The following is a 23,680-nucleotide window of genomic DNA, read 5'->3' as shown; positions in this document are numbered from 1 at the left end:
CGGTACTGTATCAAAAACCGACATCAATCTCTAAAGGATATCACCACATGGGCTCAGGAACACTTCAGAAAACCACTGTCACCAAATACAGTTTGTCGCTACATCTGTAAGTGCAAGTTAAAGCTCTACTATGCAAAGCGAAAGTCATTTATCAACAACATCCAGAAACGCCGCCGGCTTCTCTAGGCCCGAGATCATCTAAGATGGACAGATGCAAAGTGGAAAATTGTTCTGTGGTCTGACGAGTCCACATTTCAGATTGTTTTTGGAAATATTCGACATCGTGTCATCCGGACCAAAGGGGAAGCAAACCATCCAGACTGTTATCGCAAAAAAAAAAAGAAATGTTTATCAGTTTAAAAATCAAATATCTTGTCTTTGTAGCATATTCAACTGAATATGGGTTGAAAAGGATTTGCAAATCGTTGCATTCCGTTTATATTTACATCTAACACAATTTCTCAACTCATATGGAAACGGGGGTTGTATTATCATAATGAAACATTTTCAAAACTTGTTATAAAAGCTCCTGACATATGATGTATAGGCACAGCAAGTGAGTACAGAGATGGCCTACAAAAACTTAATTTTGAAAATCAATTCTTCAAAAATGATGAAACAATCTGGAATTGGAATCAATAAGAATGTGAATCCGTATTTTGAGCCCCCCTAAAGAATATCCCATACAATTGTGGAAAAGACAAATAACATTGTCCTTGAACGAGCTCATATCAGTTGCGATCGCGTAGCCTTAGCAGCCTCCCTAAAGCCCTTGTTTCCTGCAGAACTTAATGTGAGGTCAGCGGTTATTCACTACTTTTCTTAGGCAGAGCGATTCCATCTGCACTAAAGATAATTGGAATGTACCGCCGTGTATTAGCCTGCACTACCATAAATTAGGGGCTACTTCAGTAAATAGAGAGGGGAATGGTAAATCAGACGGCTCTGTTTGAGATCAGGATGGGGTGAACTGGGGTTGTGATGGAATTTATCTTTGTGAGAATAGGAAATAAGCCTATTACCATTATTGGAAAAGCAGAGGGTTATGTGCTTATGCTACTTATACAACGAGACTCGGGGACCAAGGGTCACACTCACCAGCCTGAGCCAGAATGAACTCCTGGTATCGAATGCCGATGTTATTCCGGGCTGTGCAGTTGTAACGACCGAAGTCCCTATCGGACATTGGCGTAACCTAGAGGCAAAAACGTAAACAAAACAACGTCAATAAACAATTACAAACCCAGACAAGTAATATGTCGAAGCACTGGTCAAACCTCGAGCACAGATTTTCCCATGCCGTTGTGCACCCGGGTGTTGGCAGTGCCCTCCGCAGGGATGGTGAAGTGCTCTTTCCTCCACAGCAAGATGGCAGGCGGGTTGGACATCACGTCACAGCTGATGTTCACTGGGTTCCCCTCCCAAGAATAGTGGATGATGTGGTTGGTCAGGAACTTTGGTATGTCTGTCGGGAACATAAATAAATAAATGGGTTGTAGTTGTATATCGCTTTTCTACCTTCAAGGTACTCAAAGCGCTTTGACACTACTTCCACATTTACCCATTCACACACATTCACACGCTGATGGAGGGAGCTGCCATGCAAGGCGCTAACCAGCACCTATCAGGAGCAAGGGTCAAGTGTCTTGCTCAGGACACAACGGACGTGACGAGGTTGGTTCTAGGTGGGGATTGAACCAGGGACCCTCGGGTCGCGCATGGCCACTCTCTCCACTGCGCCACGCCGTCCCCACACACACAAGTACACAAACGTATGTCACTCTCTTTTACATGCCGATTGTCAGGCTTGGACTTGGTCTTGGTTTGTTTTCCCGAGGTGCAAAGCGAATGGAGTGGAAACGGCGTGAAGGTAAAGACATCTTTATTTTAACACTAAAACTAAAAACAGGAACCAACAAAAAGCGCGCACAATGGCGGTACAAAAAACTGGGCTATGAAACAAAAGACTAGCACAAAGGCTGTAAACTACAAACATGAAACAAAAACACTTGCACAGTGGCATGAATAACAAAAACTTACGTGGACAAAATGGACAGCATTGCAAGGCATGAAGCAGAAAATCGAGGGCGTGAATGAGGTGGAAACTAAAGCGTTGGCATGGAAACAAACAAAACCCCATCCATCCATCCATCCATCCATCTTCTTCCACTTATCCGAGGTCTGGTCGCGGGGGCAGCAGCCTAAGCAGGGAAGCCCAGACTTCCCTTTCCCCAGCCACTTCGTTTAGCTCTTCCCGGGGGATCCCGAGGCGTTCCCAGGCCAGCCGGGAGACATAGTCTTCCCAACGTGTCCTGGGTCTTCCCCGTGGCCTCCTACCGGTTGGACGTGCCCTAAACACCTCCCTAGGGAGGCGTTCGAGTGGCATCCTGACCAGATGCCCGAACCACCTCATCTGGCTCCTCTCGATGTGGAGGAGCAGCGGCTTTACTTTGAGTTCCTCCCGGATGGCAGAGCTTCTCACCCTATCTCTAAGGGAGAGCCCCGCCACACGGCGGAGGAAACTCATTTCGGCCGCTTGTACCCATGATCTTATCCTTTCGGTCATGACCCAAAGCTCGTGACCATAGGTGAGGATGGGAACGTAGATCGACCGGTAAATTGACAGCTTTTCCTTCCGCCTCAGCTCCTTCTTCACCACAACGGATCGGTACAACGTCCGCATTACTGAAGACGCCGCACCGATCCTCCTCTCCTGACAAAACCAAAAAGTGCAAAACGTGACTGAATGTCCAAAATCAAAACATACCATGACAAAACAAAACATGATCCATAGGTGTGACACCAATACATTTACCGTATTTCCTTGAATAACCGCCCTGGGCATGTAACATGCGCCTGCCTTGAACTACTGCCGGGTCAAACTCGCTCCCCAAATGTATTAGCGCATGCTTACTTTTACCCGCCGCGTCAAATTTGTGACGTCACGAGTGACGCTTCCCCTGTCGTCATTTTCAAAATGGCGTTGGAGTTTTATTTTCCTTATACTAAGTGTAAACCAGGGCTCTTGTTCCACAGCCATACGGATCGCACTGAAGGTTGTGATATAAAACAACATTAACACTCTTACTAATATGTGCCACACTCTGTGAACCCACACCAAACAAGAATAACAAACACATTTCTGGAGAACATCGGCTCTTTAAGACATTATAAACGCAACATAAGAATTACCCAGAATGCCATGCATCCATGACTATTTGCTACATTATAACATTATACACCCCGCTAGCACCAAACCCCGCCCCGCCCACCCCCCTCTCAGTGCGTCGGTTGAGGTGGGCGGGGTTGGGAGCGTGTGTATAATATAGCCAATAGTCATGGATGCATGGCATGCTGGGTAATTCTTATGTTGCGTTTATAATGTGTTACAGAGCCGATGTTCCCCAGAAATGTGTTTGTTATTCTTGTTTGGTGTGGGTTCACAGAGTGTGGCGCTTATTAGTAAGAGTGTTAAAGTTGTTTATATCACAACCATCAGTGTAAACGGTATGGCTGTTGAGCAAGTATGCATTGCAATCTCGTATGGGAAGCAGCGAAATGCACACGTCCGGCCGACACGCACGCAGATAGCATGGTGTAAAGGTGGGCGAGGTGACACGTTGTAGAGCAGTGGTCCCCAACCACCGGGCTGCGGCCGCAGAATAATTTTTTATATATTTTTTTTTTAATCACACTCAATTTTTTACTGCATGCCATTGGTAAGCGCAGGGGTGAGAAGAGGTTTTAAAACTATTAGCGCCTGCTTACTTTTACAGCATGCCTTGAATAAGCGCAGGAGTGAGAAGCGGTTTTAAAATAATTAGCGCCCCGGCGGCTATTCAAGGAAATACGGTACTTAAAGCAGGGGTGTCCAAACTTTTTCCACTGAGGGCCGCACACTGAAAAATCAAAGCAAACTGGGGCCGAGGTAATATTTATTCGTTTTCAAAACCAATACAATATACACTTTTTTTTTTTTTTTAATTGTTGGGGCTCCTTTAAGTTAGATCCTAGGGACCCAGAAGGGTTTCACTCTTAAAAAAGGTTCGAAATAAGTCATATATTATTTTTTTCATAAAACCCTTGAATCTTTAATTCTACTTTATTATTTTTATTACATTTTACGAGATTTTTGTCGAAACCCTATTTTTTTAGGTCAAAAAATACAAAATATACGATATTTTTCCCAAAAAGATTTTCAAAGTGGAATATTTGATGTGAAGTAATTGGATCCCTAAATAGGTCAATAGTTCATAGCAAAACTGATTAGAATGTATTATTATTATTATTTAGCAAAGAGTTATTAAATTCCACTAAAATCCTTGGGGATCCAAAAGTGCCCTATTCATAAAAAGGTCATGCTTTTTTATTTTTTATTTATTTATCATTCAACACTTAAATCTCTATATCAGCTTCAGATAATATATCTATATATATTGTAATTGGTTTAGTATATTTATAATAACAATCAATAGGATCATTTGTATAATTAATATTAGTATATAAATAGTATTAATATATAATTAGTATGGATTTTTTTTTTCTAATGTTCATATTTGTCATGCTTTTATGTTTGTTGTATTTATGTCCTTTTTGTCCTTAAATCAATCAATAATTTATAGCAACATTGATTTTTATTCATTATTATTTTTTGAGAAATTATTTAAAAAATTGGATAATTAGAGTCAACAATGCAACTTTTTCTCGTTGCATTTCACCAATTTGCTCTTTTATTCCACTTTTTATTGTTTAAAAAATATATATATATTTTAGTATTTTTAGAATGATGTGCTGCGGGCCGCAAATGGCCCCCGGGGCCACACTTTGAACACCCCTGATTTAAAGTAAGTAACCACTAGGCCACCTGCTTAGTGGTTTAGAGGTTAGAGCAGGGGTCGGGAACCTTTTTGGCTGAGAGAGCCGTAAAGCCAAATATTTTAAATTGTATTTCCGTGACAGCCATATAAAAAATTTTAACACGGAATACAACAAATTGTGTGCATTTTTAAGTTAGACCAACATTGTTAAATCTGCGTTCAAAGGACTCCGGCTTATTAGTGATCCCCAAAGCCCAAAAAAAGTCTGCGGGCTGTAGAGCTTTTTCATTTCGGGCTCCAGTACTCTGGAATGCCCTCCCGGTACAAGTTCGAGGTGCTACCTCAGTAGAAGCATTTAAGTCTCACCTTAAAACTCATTTGTATACTCTAGCCTTTAAATAGACTCCCTTTTTAGACCAGTTGATCTGCCGTTTCTTTTCTTTTTCTTCTATGTCCCACTCTCCTTTGTGGAGGGAGTCCGGTCCGATCCAGTGGCCATGTACTGCTCGCCTGTGTATCGGCTGGGGACATCTCTGCGCTGCTGATCAGCCTCCGCTTGGGATGGTTTCCTGCTGGCTCTGCTGTGAACGGGACTCTCGCTGCTGTGTTGGATCCGCTTTGGACTGGACTTTCGCGACTGTGTTGGATCCATTATGGATTGATCTTTCACAGTATCATGTTCTCATATGTTCTCATAGTCATCAGTATCATCAGTATCACAGTATCATGTTCTCATAGTCATCATTGTCACCGACGTCCCACTGAGTATGAGTTTTCCTTGCCCTTATGTGGGCCTACCGAGGATATCGTAGTGGTTTGTGCAGCCCTTTGAGACACTAGTGATTTAGGGCTATATAAGTAAACATTGATTGATTGATTGATAATAAGTCTCTTATTCTTTTAATAGGATTTTTATTCCGAAGTTACCCTATAATAATTCAAATACTTATTACCATTAATGCAACTTCATGGACAGATATGGTAGAAAGCAGTTGGATGGATTAAAATGCATGAGAATGTTTTATATTTTGAACGTTATTTTTAACACCGTGATTTTGTTACAATAATTATGTATGTATTATCACACAACTTTTATGCTTCAGGGGCCGTTGCTATAATTATTGTCAATTGTGCTGAAGTGGTATTTTTCTTTGTCTGTGCAAAGCTGGCAATCCAAAAGATTGCAAGCCACTCTGGTATCAGTGTCTGTCTCCAGGAACGGTCTGCTGACTGCCAAGGTCGAACACCGCCGTGACGCAGACAGAGCAGAGAGACAAGGCGATATCACCAGCGTCAACACATTTGCATTTTTGTATAATCATATATTGCGTCTAACTGGAGTTGTCGAGCTTATCCCCTTCCATCAGCGACAGCTTCAGGGACCTCCTACATAAATAGAGGAAGCACTCAGGCTGGGCTTTTAGAACGTAGTTTGGATCTGTAACTAGAATACAGCCCAAAACACATGCCTCCTCATTGAGCCAAATTTAACTCTGTCTCTTTATGATTCCTTGCTTCTTGTCTGTTTAATAGATGTCATCAATGTTTGATCCTGACAGGTTACCAGCGGATATAAAGTAGAAATGTCAGCTAATATTTATCTGAGAGCCAGATGCAGTCATCAAAAGAGCCGCATTTGGCTCGAGAGCCATAGGTTCCCTACCCGTAGGTTAGAGTGTCCGCCCTGAGATCAGTAGGTTGCGAGTTAAAACCCCAAAGACTATAAAAATGGGACCCGTTACCTCCCTGCTTAGAAACTCAGCTTCAAGGGTTGAAATTGGGGATTAAATCACCAAAATGATTCCCGAGCGCGGACACCGCTGCTGCTCACTACTCCCCTCAAAAAGGGGATGGGTCAAACCCAGATGATAATTTCACCACACTTAGTGTGTGTTTGACTATCAGTGGTACTTTAACTAACTTTAATGACTGGTGAAATGTAGATTAAGGCAATATTACAATGCATGTGCTTAAAAGGTAGATGCTGTGATGGCAAAATTTAAGATTTTAGTAATCTCTTCTCTAAAACCACATGAGTCGTAGAGTGAGTGTGTGTGGCTTTGTTTTCACTGCCTTGGTCCTAAAATAAGACACTTATGAGACGCTTTTATGACCCTTTACACATTCTTGGGGCTCGCTGGGAATATCTGCTAACCCTCACTTTCTCCAAGGACAAAGACTGGTGTGATGTTGGTTGATCACTAATTGATGTTGTATTTGTCTTTTTGGTCAAAAGGTTGCTCTCCAAATGGGTTTCTTTTATGGTTGGTGTTAAGAGCCTCATACATTGCTTAACCAAAACATTCCTATGCACAATCAGATAGTATGTATTCTCTCATCTCCCTCTTCCAGGAGAGAGGACATTTTGCCCAAACACCTCCCTCCTTAGACTTCCTTTTATTGTCATTCAAATTTGAACTTTCCAGTACAGATAAGAAGAACATTTTGTTGCATAAGCTCATTGTAGTGCAGGATAAAAGAGCAATAAGGTGCAGATATAAATACATAGATTACTGTACAGATAAATATATTGCACTTTTGCATATGCATCCACAATTATGGATGTATGTTATATTATGGGGATAGGTTGATTGGCAACACTAAATTGGCCCTAGTGTGTAAATGTGAGTGTGAATGTTGTCTGTCTATCTGTGTTGGCCCTGCGATGAGGTGGCGACTTGTCCAGGGTGTACCCCGCCTTCCGCCCGATTGAAGCTGAGATAGGCGCCAGCACCCCCCGCAACCCCAAAAGGGAATAAGCGGTAGAAAATGGATGGATGGATGTTATATTGTCTTTATATTCCGGCCAGTTAATCCATTATGATGCGTTCTAGAGTCTTGACGGCCTGCTGGAAGAAGCTGTTACAGAACCTAGGGGTTCTGCTACGGAGGCTGCGGAACCTTTTTCTAAAGAAAGAGTCCTTGGTGGGGGTGGGAGGAGTCTGAGTCTGGTTAGGCAACATATAAGCACATAAGATTTGAAAATTCTCTCTCTCTCTTTCGTTCTTTGTTCATAAAACATTCCTACCTTCTCCTATGTAATCGGATGTTATTTGAGTACTTAAATCCGTCCATCCATTTTCTTCCGCTTATTCGAGGTCGGGTCGCGGGGGCAGCAGCCTAAGCAGAGAAGCCCAGAATACTCTGTCCCACGCCACTTCGTCCAGCTCCTCCGGGGGATCCCGAGGCGTTCCCAGGCCAGCCGGGAGACATTGTCTTCCCAACGTGTCCTGGGTCTTCCCCGTGGCCTCCTGCCGGTCAAATGTGCCCTAAACACCTCCCGAGGGAGGCTGCTCCTCTCGATGTGGAGGAGCAGCGGCTTTACTTTGAGCTCCTCCCGGATGACAGAGCTTCTCACCCTATCTCTAAGGGAGAGACCCGCGATCCGGCGGAGGAAACTCATTTTGGTCGCTTGTACCCGTGATCTTGTCCTTTTGGTCATAACCCAAAGCTTATGACCATAGGTGAGGATGGGAACGCAGATCGACCGGTAAATTGAGAGCTTTGCTTTCGGCTCAGCTCCTTCTTAACAATAACGGATCGATACAGCGTCCTGATTACTGAGGACGCCACACCGATCCACCTGTCGATCTCACAGTCCACTCTTCCCTCACTCGTGAACAAGACTCTGAGGTACTTGAACTCCTCCACTTGGGGCAGGGTCTCCTCCCCAACCTGGAAATGGCACTTCACCAAAACCCTGGCGAGAACCATGGACTCGGACTTGGAGGTGCTGATTCTCATCCCAGTCGCTTCACACTCTCCTGTGAGAGCTGAAGATCCTGGCCAGTTGAAGCCATCAGGACCACAAAATCTGCAAAAAACAGATACCTAATCCTGCAGCCACCAAACCAGATCCCCTCAACGCCTTGACTGCGCCTAGAAATTCTGTCTATAAACGTTATGAACAGAATCGGTGACAAAGGACAGTCTTGCCGAAGTCCAACCCTCATTGGAAACGGGTCCGACTTACTGCCGGCAATGCGGACCAAGCTCTGACACTGATCATACAGGGAGCGGACCGCCACAATCAGACAGTCTGACACCCCATAATATCTGAGCACTCCCCACAGGACTTCTCGGGGCACACGGTCTAAAGCCTTCTCCAAGTCCACAAAGCACATGTAGACTGGTTGGGCAAACTCCCATGCACCCTCAACAACCCTGCCGAGAGTATAGAGCTAATCTACCGTTCCACGACCAGGACGAAAACCACACCGTTCCTCCTGAATCTGAGGTTCGACTATTCGGCGTAGCCTCCTCTCCAGTACACCTGAATAGAATACTTTAATAAATACTTAGTTTCCGATGGACATGTATTCATTGAAGAGGGAACATTTCAAAACAAAGTCAGCATGTGTTTAGTTAAGTTAAAGTTAAAATACCAATGACTGTCACACACACACTAGGTGTGGTGAAATCTGTCCGCTGCATTTGACCTATCCCCTTCATCACCTCCTGGGAAGTGAGGGGAGCAGTGGGCAGCAGCGGTACCGCGCCCGGGAATCATTTATGGTGATTTAACCCCAAATTCTAACCCTTGACCCTGAGTGCCAAGCAGGGAGGTAATGGGTCCCATTTTTTTATAGTCTTTGGTATGACTCGGCCGGGGTTTGAACTCACAACCTCCCGATCTCAGGGCGGACACTCTGACCACTGATTAAGTTTAGAGTAGTATTAGGTAGTTTAGAGAGTAGATGTTTTGTACAAAGAAAATACGACGGAATAAATAATGTTTTGATTATTTTTCTGTTCTTTCGTTGCCCACTTTGTGTTTATTCACCCATTGTGGAGTGTGTAGGACGGTTTATGCGATATCAGTCTGGAGTTGTGTCATTTTGTATCGCCCAACAGAGGACTCGTGCCTTTCTTTATAACCAAGCGGGGATTTTTTTTTTATGTAATGCACAACAATAAAAAAAAGTGTCTATATTGAATGTTGTTGCTTACACTGCAGACCTTAAAGGCCATTTTACTCCCAATTCAGTGCCGCCTCGGTCTAACTGCAGAATAGGTGCTGCGCAAAGTGCCCCGCGATCCGTGAGGGGCCCCGTTTTGCGTGAAGAAGCACATGTAGAGTTTTTAAGTTATTGAATGACAATGCGCCTTCCTAGCCGATTCTCGTGGGGCCGTGCATTAGCCGTATTTTTCGGACTATAAGTCGCAGTTTTTTCATAGTTTGGTCGGGGGTGAGACTTATACTCAGGAGTGACTTATGCGTGAAAATATTAACACATTACCGTAAAACATCAAATAATATTATTTAGCTCATTCACGTAAGAGACTAGACCAGGGGTCACCAACCTTTTTGAAACCAAGAGCTACTTCTTGGGTACTGATTAATGCGAAGGGCTACCAGTTTGATACAGACTTAAATAAATTGCCAGAAATAGCCAATTTTCTCAATTTACCTTTTAATAAATCTCTCTCTCTCTCTCTCTCTCTCTCTCTCTCTCTCTCTCTCTCTCTCTCTCTCTCTCTCTCTCTCTCTCTCTCTCTCTCTCTCTCTCTCTCTCTCTCTCTCTATATATATATATGAAAATGGGTATTCCTGTCTGTCATTCCGTCGTACATTTTTTTTCCTTTCACGGAAGGTTTTTTGTAGAGAATAAATGATGAAAAAAACACTTCATTGAGCAGTTTAAAAGAAGAGGACACGAGAAAAAAATACATTTTGAAACATAGTTTATCTTTAATTTCGACTCTTTAAAATTCAGAATTCAACCGAAAAAAGAAGAGAAAAACTAGCTAATTCGAATCTTTTTGAAAAATTTAAAAAAATTAATTTATGGAGCATCTGATTAAGATTAATTTTAGAAAGCTGATGACATTTTTTGAATTGGTTAAATCCAATCTGCACATTGTTAGAATATATAACAAATTGGGCCAAGCTATATTTCTTACAAAGACAAATCATTATTTTTTTCTAGATTTTCCAGAACAAAAATTTTAAAAGAAATTCAAAAGACTTTGAAATAATATTTACATTTGATTCTACATTTTTTCTAGATTTGCCAGAATATTATTTTTTAATTTTAATCATAATAATTTTGAAGAAATATTTCACAAATATTCTTTGTCGAAAAAACAGAAGCTAAAATGAAGAATTAAATTAAAATGTATTTATTATTCTTTACAATAAAAAAAAAAAAAATACATTTACTTGAACATTGATTTAAATTGTCAGGAAAGAAGAGGAATTAATTTAAAAGGTAAAAAGGTATATGTCTTTAAAAATCCTAAAATCATTTTTAAGGTTGTATTTTTCTCTCCAATTGTCTTTCTGAAAGTTATAAGAAGCAAAGTAAAAAAAATAAATGAATTTATTTAAACAAGTGAAGACCAAGTCTTTAAAATATTTTCTTGGACTTTCAAATTCTATTTGATTTTTGTCTCTCTTAGAAATACAAATGTCAAGCAAAGCGAGACCAGCTTGCTAGTAAATAAATACAATTTAAAAAAATAGAGGCAGCTCACTGGTAAGTGCTGCTAATTGAGCTATTTTTAGAACAGGCCAGCGGGCGACTCATCTGTTCATTACACCGCGTTGGTGACCCCTGGACTAGACGTATACGATTTCATCGGCTTTAGCAATTAGGAGTGACAGATTGTTTGGTAAACGTATAGCATGTTGTATATGTTATAGTTATTTGAACGTTAACATACCAGGCACCTTCTCAGTTGGTTATTTATGCGTCATATAACGTACACTTATTCAGCCTGTTGTTCACTATTCTTTTTTTTAAATTGCCTTTCAAATTTCTATTCTTAGTGTTGGATTTTATCAAATACATTTCCCCCAAAAATGTGACTTATATACATATTTTTTCTTCTTTATTATGCATTTTTGGCAGGTGCGACTTATACTCCGGAGCGACTTATACTCCAAAAAATACGGTACTTGTTGCCCAAAGAAGACAGGACTTGGTACAAATCCTGGTTGAGGTTGATGTAGTAAAGTTCATTAATTTATGTTTAAAAACACTAAATAAATGATGAATATAATTATTTGTTTTAGTACAAAATGTTGCATCACATTAAATTATTAAAAAAGTATTTAAAAAAAATCATTATTACTGGGGCAGGCTTGCCTTAATTACACGTAAAACATGATTCACGCTCAAATGTGGCCATATTGTTATTATTATAATACTTGTAGTGCATAGAGTTGTTTAAATAACAAGAATCAAGGTCAATTATATTTTTTGAAAAAACAAAAAAAAACAAGGAATTTGAGTAGGTGAAAAAATGGGTATAGTTCCGCTGAAGTATACAGGTCTGGTTTAAAAGTTGACATACACTTGCAAAGAACATAATGTCATAGCTGTCTTTAGTTTCGAATAATTTCTACAACTCTTATTTTTTGTGATAGAGTGATTGGAACACATACTTGTCGGTCACAAAAAACATTCAAGAAGTTTGGTTCTTTTAAGAATTTATTATGGGTCTACTGAAAATGTGACTAAATCTGCTGAGTCAAAAGTATTAATACGGCAATGTTAATATTTGGTTACATGTCCCTTAATAAGGCACTTTTGGTAGCCATCCACAAGCTCCTGGCAAGCGTCTGTCACACCGCGGTGAGGGGTGTCTTGTCTTGGGAATTGCATGTTTTACTTTGAAAAGTAACTCCTCTCGTTTCAGATCACTTGCCCTTCCTTTTGTGTCATCAGTCTGACGTCATTCCTGACCCCTGATTGTTTCCACCTGTTTCCCATTACCCTCATGGATCTTATAAGCCCACGCCTCCCCTTGTTCTATGCCAGATTGTCTCGAGTATTCGTGCCTCTCTAGCATCCCGTCCATGCCTTGCCTCATCTTGCGTTTGTATACCTTCATCCTGAATTCCTTCGTTAATATCTTGAGTTTTGTTGTTCTCCTCCTCAGCAAAGTGATGATGTGTTATTTAGTTTTGAAGCTGAAGTGGTGAGTTATCAGTTTTTCTTCGGAAAATGTTTGATTCTTTCCTCAAATTTTTGAGGGACATTTTTTGTTAACCTTTATTAGAATAGAGAACATGTAGACTTTTTCACAGCCATAGTTTCTCCTGTTGGAGCATTTTTTGTTTATAATAAGTTTCATAGCATATACAGCGTCAATTATAGTTTGTCATTGTTTTTGTGTTTTCCTCCTTTCGGAGGGATTTTCGGTTGTTCCTTTTTTTGGAACCTTTTACGCCGACTAGTTTAGTTATTGGAGATATTGAATTAACCTGACTCTGGAGGTGAAAGGAAGCTGTCAAAATAAAAGCCAGTCGAAATATTACCTACTCTGCATCTGAGTCCTATCCTTTTGACCAAGCCTGATTGGTCAAATTATGGTTTAATTTTTGACCAGTCCTCTTGACAAAATTAATGCAGTTCAGCTATATTTGTTGGTTTTCTGACATGGACTTGTTTTTTCAGCATTGTCCAAGCGTTTAAATCAGGACTTTGGGAAGGCATTTCTAATCCCAACCTCCGTGCTGATGATTTTAGGTTGTCCTGAAGAAATTGGAGGTAATCCTCCTTTTGCATTGTCCCATTTACTCTCTGTAAAGCACCAGTTCCATTGGCAGCAAAACAGGCCCAGAGCATAATACTACCACCACCATGCTTGACGGTAGGTGTGGTGTTCCTGGGATTAAAGGCCTTACCTATTCTCCTCCAAACATATTGCTGGGTATTGTGGCCAAACAGCTTAATTTTTGTTTCATCTGACCACAGAACTTTCTTCCAGAAGGTTTTATCTTTGTCCATGTGATGTCAGATGAAATAAAATTTAAGCCACAATACCCAGCAATATGTCACATTTGGTCACATTTTCAGTAATACAGTCATAAAAAAAAACAAAAAAAAAACTTCATGAATGTTTTTTGTGACCAGTATTTGCTCCAATCACTAACAAAAAAAAAAATTGTAGAAATTATTGGAAACTCCAGACAGTCATTACATTATGTTTTTTACAAGTGTATGTGCACGTTAGACCACAACTGTATAGTCTCCCTTTTCCCAGGCATTTTTTTTTTTTTTTATAAATCAAAAGGTACATCTTCATTAATACTGTAGTAAAACATCTTAAAAGTAAATGGCATGGTATGGTATTTTTTTTTTTCCAAATGACCTGAATCAGAAGTACCCTTTTGGCAGTTTAGCCTGATGGTCCCATAATGGTAAGTTTGACATGTTTGTGTGTGTGTGGGTTTAGACGTATGAAGATGACTCCCTGCGGTTACAACCCACAAAGCAAAAGTTAAAGGGGAACATTATCACCAGACCTATGTAAGCGTCAATATATACCTTGATGTTGCAGAAAAAAAACCATATGTTTTTTTAACCGATTTCCGAACTCTAAAAGGGTGAATTTGGCGATTTAAACGCCTTTCAATTGTTCGCCTGTCGGAGCAATGACCTTTCAACCGTGACGTCACAACGTGAAGCGATCCACCATTTTCTCAAACACATTACATCAAGTCAAATGAGCTCTGTTATTTTCAGTTTTTTCGACTGTTTTCCCGTACCTTGGAGACATCATGCCTCGTCGGAGGGTGTAACAACACGGTCAGGGACGGATTCGAGTTGCACCGGTGGCCAAAAGATGCGAAAGTCCCTCGTTTGTTCCGCACACTTTACCGACGACACCTACGCTACGACAGAGATGGCAAGAATGTGTGGATATCCTGCCACACTCAAAGCAGATGCATTTCCAAAGATAAAGTCAACGAGATCTGCAATATTTGAAAATAGACCACCACTGAATCTGCCGGAGTGCGAGCTATTCAGGGACGACGGCAGTCTGTTCCCGCAGACGGGCGAGGCAAACCCCCTGGATATGTTGGTTAAGACGTGATTTATGCCACTTCTTTTTCCGTCTCATTTTGTCCACCAAACTTATAACGATGTGTTTTTCTCCCCCCCCCCCTTGTTTACCTGTATGTCATCTTTTTTGTAAGGGGCGCTGGAAGCCGGCAGACCCGTCAGCGATTCTGTTCTGTCTCCCTGTAATGTTTGTCTGATCTTGAATGGGATTGTGCTGAAAATTGTAATTTTCCTGAAGGAACTCTCCTGACGGAATAAATAAAGTACGATCTATCTATCTATGAATGCACAAAGGTGAGTTTTGTTGATGTTATTGACTTATGTGGAGTGTACTAATCAGACATATTTGGTCACTGCATGACTGCAAGCTATTCGATGCTAACATGCTATTTAGGCTAGCTGTATGTACATATTGCATCATTATGCCTCATTTGTAGCTATATTTGCATCCAGCCTTTCTCTCCACCCACATTTAATGCCAAACAAACACATACCAATCGTTGGTTAGAAGGTGATTGCCAAATTCGTCCTCGCTTCCTCCCGTGCCGCTGTCTGTCGCGATATGGCTCAATAGCTTCAGGTTCTTCTTCAATTTCGTTTTCGCAATCTGCCTCCACACTCCAACCATCCGTTTCAATACATGGGTAATCTGTGGAATCGCTTACGGCGCTGAAATCCGAGTCTGAATCCGAGTTAATATCGCTATACCTTTCTCTGCTATCCGCCATGTTTGTTTCTGTGTGGTCACGCTGTGACGTCACAGGACCATAGACGGGTGGATATAACGACGGTTAAAATCAGGCACTTTGAAGCCGATTTTCGGGATATTGCGTGATGGGTAAAATTTTGACAAAAACTTCGAAAAATAAAATAAGCCACTGGGAACTGATTGGTTTTAACCCTTCAGAAATTGTGATAATGTTCCCCTTGAAGTATTTTATTCCGCTCCTTCTGCAGTAATAAAAAGAGCAGACTTAATTGGAGCCTCTTAATGCCAAGGGCAGGAAACAACATTTAGAATCAGAGCAAAGGATGCAAACAGGCGGACAAACCCCTGTAAATAGCGATAGGGGAGTGTGGTGGCGGAGAGCTTTTGCACTGATTCCTTTCAGCTGAGGCATTATGCTTGTGTTATGCTCGCTTGCAGAATTCCATTAGAGAGATTGATGCCTGGCTCTCTGTCGCCAACAAGGACGTGTTATCCCCTCGCAGTCAGCAGTGACTTAGTAAATGAGTTCATCAGTTTGGTAGCAGCGGTTGCCTTTTGCCAACCACTTGTCAGTTGAGGCCACTGCAACACCATTTTCCAACTAATGATGCATCTAGCGCAGGGGTCACCAACCTTTTTGAAACCAAGAGCTACTTCTTGGGTACTGATTAATGCGAAGGACTACCAGTTTGATACACACTTAAATTGCCAGAAATAGCCAATTTGCTCAATTTACCTTTAATAAATCTATATATATATATATATATATATATATATATATATAAATGGGTATTTCTGTCTGTCATTCCGCCGTACATTTTTTTTCCTTTTACGGAAGGTTTTCTGTAGAGAATAAATGATGAAAAAAACACTTAATTGAACGGTTTAAAAGAGGAGAAAACATGAAAAAAATGAAAATTTAATTTTGAAATAGTTTATTTTAAATTTTGACTCTTTAAAATTCAAAATTCAACCGAAAAAAAGAAGAGAAAAATTAGCTAATTCGAATCTTTAAAAAAATAAATAAATAAAAAAGAATTTATGGAACATCATTAGTAATTTTTCCTGATTAGGATTAATTTTAGAATTTTGGTGACATGTTTTGAATAGGTTAAAATCCAATCTTGACTTTGTTAGAATATATAACAAATTGTACAAAGCTATATTTCTAACAAAGACAATTTATTATTTTTTTCTAGATTTTCCAGAACAAAAATTTTAAAAGAAATTTAAAAAACTTTGAAATAAGATTTAAATTAGATTCTAAAGATTTTCTAGATTTGGCAGAATAATTTTTGGGAATTTTAATCATAATTAGTTTGAAAAAATATTTCACAAATATTCTTCGTCTAAAAAAAAAGAGGCTAAAATGAAAAATTAAACTAAAATGTATTTATTATTCTTTACAATAAAAAAAAATACATTTACTTGAACATTGATTTAAATTGTCAGGAAAGAAGAGGAAGGAATTTAAAAGGTAAAAATGTATACGTCTTTAAAAATCCTAAAATGATATTTAAGGTTGTATTTTTTCTCTCCAATTGTCTTTCTGAAAGTTATAAGAAGCAAAGTAAAAAAATAAACACATTTATTTAAACAAGTGAAGACCAAGTCTTTAAAATATTTTCTTGGATTTTCAAATTCTATTTGAGTTTTGTCTCTCTTAGAATTAAAAATGTCGAGCAAAACGAGACCAGCTTGCTAGTAAATAAATAAAAATAAAAAAATAGAGGCAGCTCACAGGTAAGTGCTGCTATTTGAGCTATTTTTAGAACAGACCAGCAGGCTACTCATCTGGTCGTTGCGGTCTACCTGGTGCCCGCGGGCACAGCGTTGGTGACCCCTGGACTAGCGCATGCATGATATGTGGTTCAACTGCATGAAGGAGTCTGGCGAAAAAAAAACCTCACCTCCAAAGCCCTGTTGCCCAAGCAACACAGGTATAGCAGGGAAGGGAATTCAGACATTCTAAATGAAGGCGCTGTCTCTCTGCTTCTGTGTTTATTTCAATGTTCCTCGTCAGGGTGCTGTGACCAGCAAATACTCTCGTTCGAGGAGCGCTTATGAGAAACAAAATCGTTCCCCGGGAAAGGTACGCATCTTGGCGTCAGAGCTCATTAGGCAAAAGACAGTCTACCCCAAATAACACCTGCTAACGAGGAACCAAAAGGAGGGATTGTGTCAGGTGCAGAGGTGTTGGGGAAAGACATTTTACCTTCCTGGAGGCTGTGAAAGCGCTGCACTGACAACACATTGTTCAAAGGGGAATATTATCACCAGACCTATGTAAGCATCAATATATACCTTGATGTTGCAGAAAAAAGACCATATGTTTTTTTTAACCGATTTCCGAACTCTAAAAGGGTGAATTTGGCGATTTAAACGCCTTTCAATTGTTTGCTGTCGGAGCGATGACCTTTCACCTGTGACGTTACAACAGGAAGCAATCCTCCATTTTCTCAAATACATTAAACACACCAAGTCAAATCAGCTCTGTTATTTTCCGTTTTTTCAACTGTGTTCCGTACCTTGGAGACATCATGCCTCGTCGGTGTGCTGTCGGAGGGTGTAACAACACTAACAGGGGAGGGATTCAAGTAGACTTACGTGGACTACGGCATGCTAATCGATGCTAACATGCTATTTAGGCTAGCTGTATGTACATTTTGCATCATTTGTAGCTATATTTGCATTCAGCCTTGCCCTCCACCCACATTTAATGCCAAACAAACACATACCAATTGACGGATTCAAGTTGCACCAGTGGTCGAAAGATGCGAAAGTCTCTCGTTTGTTCTGCACATTTTGCCGACAATAGTGATGCTACGACAGAGATGTGTGGATATCCTGCGACACTCAAAGCAGATGCATTTCCAATGATAAAGTCAACGAAATCACAAAGGTGAGTTTTGTTAACGTTATTGACTTATGTGCTAATCGGACTTATTTGCGCACGGCATGACTGCCAGCTAATCTATGCTAACATGCTATTTAGGCTAGCCGTTTGTACAAAAAAAAAAAAAAATCCAAGATGGCGCTGCTGTAGTGGCTGCTGTTGGCAGGAGCTCTGTGCTCTTGTGTCATCCTTTTGTGTTTCCCTCTTGTTTTCATGTGTTATTATATTTTCTTGCCTTTTGGTCAGGGACCATTTGGGACTGTGTGACAAGGGGTGGCACTTTCGTGACCTCTGTGGTGCTTTTTTGTGGACTTCTGGATCTGCCTCCCAGGAGCCTTTTGGCCATGGAGACCACCTGCTGGGTGTCTGCCACACCGGAGTCGGTTTGGAGGGACTGGAGGAGATGCGGATGAGGGGACAGGACTGCGGAGCTGGCACTGAGCGCTGGGACGGAGAGGCTTCGCGGTGTCTTGGCTGGGTGAGCAGGTGTCAGACACCTCAGTCTCTCTGGACGTATCCTCGCTCATCCATGCGGATTGGACACAGGCCGAGGGTGGAGTCAGCTATCTTGGTTGCTTTGTTGGGTCTGCTCCTGTCTCTGGCCATGCTCCCTCCACCCCAGCCGACGATGGCGTGGAACACCGCAGAGGCCACCAGAGTGGATATGTTTCTTTTACTTTTTATTCATAGCTGTATGTAGAAGTGTCTGGTTGTATCTGCTGCTTTAATGTCTTAATGTCCTCTGTGTTCTTTGATGTTTCCCTTTTACACACATGTAAGAGGGATGTGTTCAATGGCTATGAGTTGTTTTTTTCCCTTGGCCTCAGTCTGCACCCCCTCTCCAGGGCGCAGGCTGAGACCGATTTTTTTACATTTTATTTTAATCTTCTATTTTTTTCTCCCATTCCCCCCCCCCCCAGCCCCCCCTTGTTTCCCTGTATCTCATCTTTTTTGTAAGGAGCGCTGGAAGCCAGCAGACCCGTCATCAATCCTGTTCTGTCTCCCTGTAATGTTTGTCTGATCTTGAATAGGATTGTGCTGAAAATTTTTATTTTCCTGAAGGAACTCTCCTGACGGAATAAATAAAGTACTATCTATCTATTTGTAGCTATATTTGCATCCAACCTTTCCCTCCACCCACATTTAATGCCAAACAAACACTTAACAAATCAACGGATTTAAGTTGCTCCATGGGTCAAAAGATGCAATCGCTGGTTAGAAGGCGATCGCCGAATTCGTCCTCATTGCCTTTGTCCGTCGTGATATGGCTCAATAGCTTCAGTTTCTTCAATTTCGTTTTCGCTATCTGCCTCCACACTCCAACCATCCGTTTCAATACATGCGTAATCTGTTGAATCGTTTAAGCCGCTGGAATCCGAGTCTGAATCCGAGCTATTGTCGCTATATCTTTCTGTTCTATCCGCCATGTTTGTTTGTATTGGCATCACCATGTGATGTCACAGGAAAATGGAAGGGTGGATTTACAGATAGCGAAAATCAGGCACTTTAAAGCCTTTTTTCGGGATATTCCATTATGGGTAAAATTTTGAAAAAAACTTTGAAAAATAAAATCAGCCACTGGAAACTGGTTTTTATCGGTTTTAACTTTTCTGAAATTGTGATAATGCTCCCCTTTAAGATAATTGCAAGGACAAAGCAGGTGTGACTTTGTTTGTAGATGCTTGCTTTTAAGATTGTGGTCATAGCAATGATTGTTTTTATATGTCATCGATATGCAATGTAAGGACAGGATGAAAACATTATGGACTCACACTCAATGTCCAGAAACATGCTTTTCTGATGGCCTCCGATCCTACTCAGTGCCTCGCAGTCGAAGCGACCCAGGTCCGCCAACTTCACGCTCGCGATGGTCAGCACCGACTTGCCGTGGCGTCCGCGCACCTCGAAGCGTCCGTCCTGGCTCTGAGGACATAAAATGGGAAGGTGAAGCTATTTGTGTGTGTTATGGTGCACTGTGTTAAAAAAAAAAAAAAAAAACTCACGAAGGGCCTGATTTACTCGAGGTTTGCGTGTACTAAGACATGCAAACTTGATGGCACACGAAAAACTGATCTACCAAATGTGTTCTAAGTGGATATCGTCTGTTAAGTAAATATCACCCATTTTGCGTCTATGTCATTATTTATACCCAAAATGTATGCCAGCATTAATGGTGCCTTCACAGATGTGTAAGTTACCCATGCCTTGGGCACTAATGCACCCCCATACCATCACAGATGCTGGCTTTTTAACTTTGCGCCTATAACAATCCGAATGGTTAATTTCCCCTTTGTTCTAGAGGACACCACGTCCTCTGTTTCCAAATATAATTGTAACTGTGGACTCGTCAGACCACAGAACACCTTTCCACTTTGCATCAGTCCATCTTAGGTGAGCTTGGGCCCAGCCAAGCCGGCGGCGTTCCTGAGTGTTGTTGATAAATGGCTTTCGCTTTGCATAGTAGAGTTTTAACTTGCACTTACAGAAGTAGCGACCAACTGTAGTTACTGACAGTGGTTTTATGAAGTGTTCCTGAGCCCATGTGGTGATATCCTTTACACACTGATGTCGGTTATTGATGCAGTACCGCCTAAGGGGGTCAAAAGTCCGTAATATCATCGCTTACGTGCAGTGATTTCTTCAGATTCTCTGAACCTTTTGATGATTTTATGGACCGTGGATGTTGAAATCCCTAAATTCCTTGCAATAGCTCGTTGAGAAATGTTGTTCTAAAACTGTTCGACAATTTCCTTACAAAGTGGTGACCCTCGCCCCATCCTTGTTGGTAAATTACTTAGCATTTAATGGAAGCTGCTTTTATACCCATTCATGGCACCCACCTGTTCCCAATTAGCCTGCACACCTGTGGTATGTTCCATATAAGTGTTTGATGAGCATTCCTCAACTTTTTATTGCCACCTTTCCCAACATCTTTATCACATGTTGCTGGCATAAAATTCTAAAGTTAATGATTATTTGCAAAAAAATTATTTTTTTATCAGTTTGAACATCAAATATGTTGTCTTTGCAGCATATTAAACTGAATATGAGTTGAAAATTTGCAAATCATTGTATTCCATTTATATTTACATCTAACACAATTTCCCAACTCATATGGAAACGGGGTATATATATACTCATATATATATATATATATATATATGTATATATATATATATATATATATATATATGAATGTATATATAAATATACACACACACACACATGTCCGAGGCAAAAACTCGGACATGGGAAGAGTTCGGGGAAGCCATGGAAAACGACTTCCGGACGGCTTCGAAGCGATTCTGGACCACCATACGGCGCCTCAGGAAGGGGAAGCAGTGCACTATCAACACCGTGTATGGTGCGGATGGTGTTCTGCTGACTTCGACTGCGGATGTTGTGGATCGGTGGAGGGAATACTTCGAAGACCTCCTCAATCCCACCAACACGTCTTTCTTTGAGGAAGCGGTGCCTGGGGAATCTGTAGTGGACTCTCCTATTTCTGGGGCTGAGGTCGCTGAGGTAGTTAAAAAGCTCCTCGGCGGCAAGGCCCCGGGGGTGGATGAGATCCGCCCGGAGTTCCTTAAGGCTCTGGATGCTGTGGGGCTGTCTTGGTTGACAAGACTCTGCAGCATCGCGTGGACATCGGGGGCGGTACCTCTGGATTGGCAGACCGGGGTGGTGGTTCCTCTCTTTAAGAAGGGGGACCGGAGGGTGTGTTCCAACTATCGTGGGATCACACTCCTCAGCCTTCCCGGTAGGGTTTATTCAGGTGTACTGGAGAGGAGGCTTCGCCGGATAGTCGAACCTCGGATTCAGGAGGAACAGTGTGGTTTTCGTCCTGGTCGTGGAACTGTGGACCAGCTCTACACTCTCGGCAGGGTTCTTGAGGGTGCATGGGAGTTTGCCCAACCAGTCTACATGTGCTTTGTGGACTTGGAGAAGGCATTCGACCGTGTCCCTCGGGAAGTCCTGTGGGGAGTGCTCAGAGAGTATGGGGTATCGGAATGTCTTATTGTGGCAGTCCGCTCCCTGTATGATCAGTGTCAGAGCTTGGTCCGCATTGCTGGCAGTAAGTCGGACACGTTTCCAGTGAAGGTTGGACTCCGCCAAGGCTGTCCTTTGTCACCGATTCTGTTCATAACTTTTATGGACAGAATTTCTAGGCGCAGTCAAGGCGTTGAGGGGTTCCGGTTTGGTGGCCACGGGATTAGGTCTCTGCTTTTTGCAGATGATGTAGTCCTGATGGCTTCATCTGGCCGGGATCTTCAGCTCTCACTGGATCGGTTCGCAGCCGAGTGTGAAGCGACCGGAATGAGAATCAGCACCTCCAAGTCCGAGTCCATGGTTCTCGCCCGGAAAAGGGTGGAATGCCATCTCCGGGTTGGGGAGGAGACCCTGCCCCAAGTGGAGGAGTTCAAGTACCTAGGAGTCTTGTTCACGAGTGGGGGAAGAGTGGATCGTGAGATCGACAGGCGGATCGGTGCGGCGTCTTCAGTAATGCGGACGTTGTATCGATCCGTTGTGGTGAAGAAGGAGCTGAGCCGGAAGGCAAAGCTCTCAATTTACCGGTCGATCTACGTTCCCATCCTCACCTATGGTCATGAGCTTTGGGTCATGACCGAAAGGATAAGATCACGGGTACAAGCGGCCGAAATGAGTTTCCTCCGCCGGGTGGCGGGGCTCTCCCTTAGAGATAGGGTGAGAAGCTCTGCCATCCGGGAGGAGCTCAACGTAAAGCCGCTGCTCCTCCACATCGAGAGGAGCCAGATGAGGTGGTTCGGGCATCTGGTCAGGATGCCACCCGAACGCCTCCCTAGGGATGTGTTTAGGGCACGTCCAGCTGGTAGGAGGCCACGGGGAAGACCCAGGACACGTTGGAAAGACTATGTCTCCCGGCTGGCCTGGGAACGCCTCGGGATCCCCCGGGAAGAGCTAGACGAAGTGGCTGGAGATAGGGAAGTCTGGGCTTCCCTGCTTAGGCTGCTGCCCCCGCGACCCGACCTCGGATAAGCGGAAGATGATGGATGGATGGATGGACACACACACACACACACACACACACACACACACACGCACACACACACACACACACTAAATTGCCGAAAGTATTTCGGCCACCCATCCAAATGATCAGAATCAGGTGTCCTAATCACTTGGCCCGGACACAGGTGTGTGTATACAATCAAGCACTTAGGCATGGAGACTGTGTCTACAAACATTTGTGAAAGAATGGACCGCTCTCAGGAGCTTAGTGGTGTGGTTGCTAGGAGAACGATACATTTCGGACTGCATTGTGCCGATTGTGAAATTTGGGGGAGGAGAAATTATGTTGTGGTGTTGTTTTTTAGGAGTTGGGCTCGGCCCCTTAGTTAAAGTGAAATGGACTTTGAATGCTCCATGATACCAAAAACATTTTGGACAACTCCATGCTCCCTACTTTGTGGGAACAATTTGG

At 42.1% G+C, this 23,680-nt stretch overlaps 1 protein-coding gene across 1 annotated transcript in view; it reads right to left on the bottom strand.

Annotated features, from left to right (window-relative positions):
* The window catches only part of LOC133544058 (neural cell adhesion molecule 2-like), a 744,172-nt gene that overhangs the window by 59,990 nt on the left and 660,502 nt on the right, over positions 1-23,680 (bottom strand). The window contains exons 9-11 of the mRNA XM_061889087.1: positions 19,992-20,142; positions 1,278-1,465; positions 1,099-1,195 (exon numbers count right to left, since the gene is read on the bottom strand). Of these exons, the coding sequence (XP_061745071.1) occupies positions 1,099-1,195; positions 1,278-1,465; positions 19,992-20,142 (436 nt within the window). The remainder of the gene's footprint in view (positions 1-1,098; positions 1,196-1,277; positions 1,466-19,991; positions 20,143-23,680) is intronic.

The sequence above is a fragment of the Nerophis ophidion genome, linkage group LG27 (assembly GCF_033978795.1).
Source record: "Nerophis ophidion isolate RoL-2023_Sa linkage group LG27, RoL_Noph_v1.0, whole genome shotgun sequence".
Taxonomy (NCBI): Eukaryota; Metazoa; Chordata; class Actinopteri; order Syngnathiformes; family Syngnathidae; genus Nerophis; species Nerophis ophidion.
Note: the sequence above shows the minus strand (reverse complement) of the source record. Positions and strands in the feature narration are given on the sequence as shown.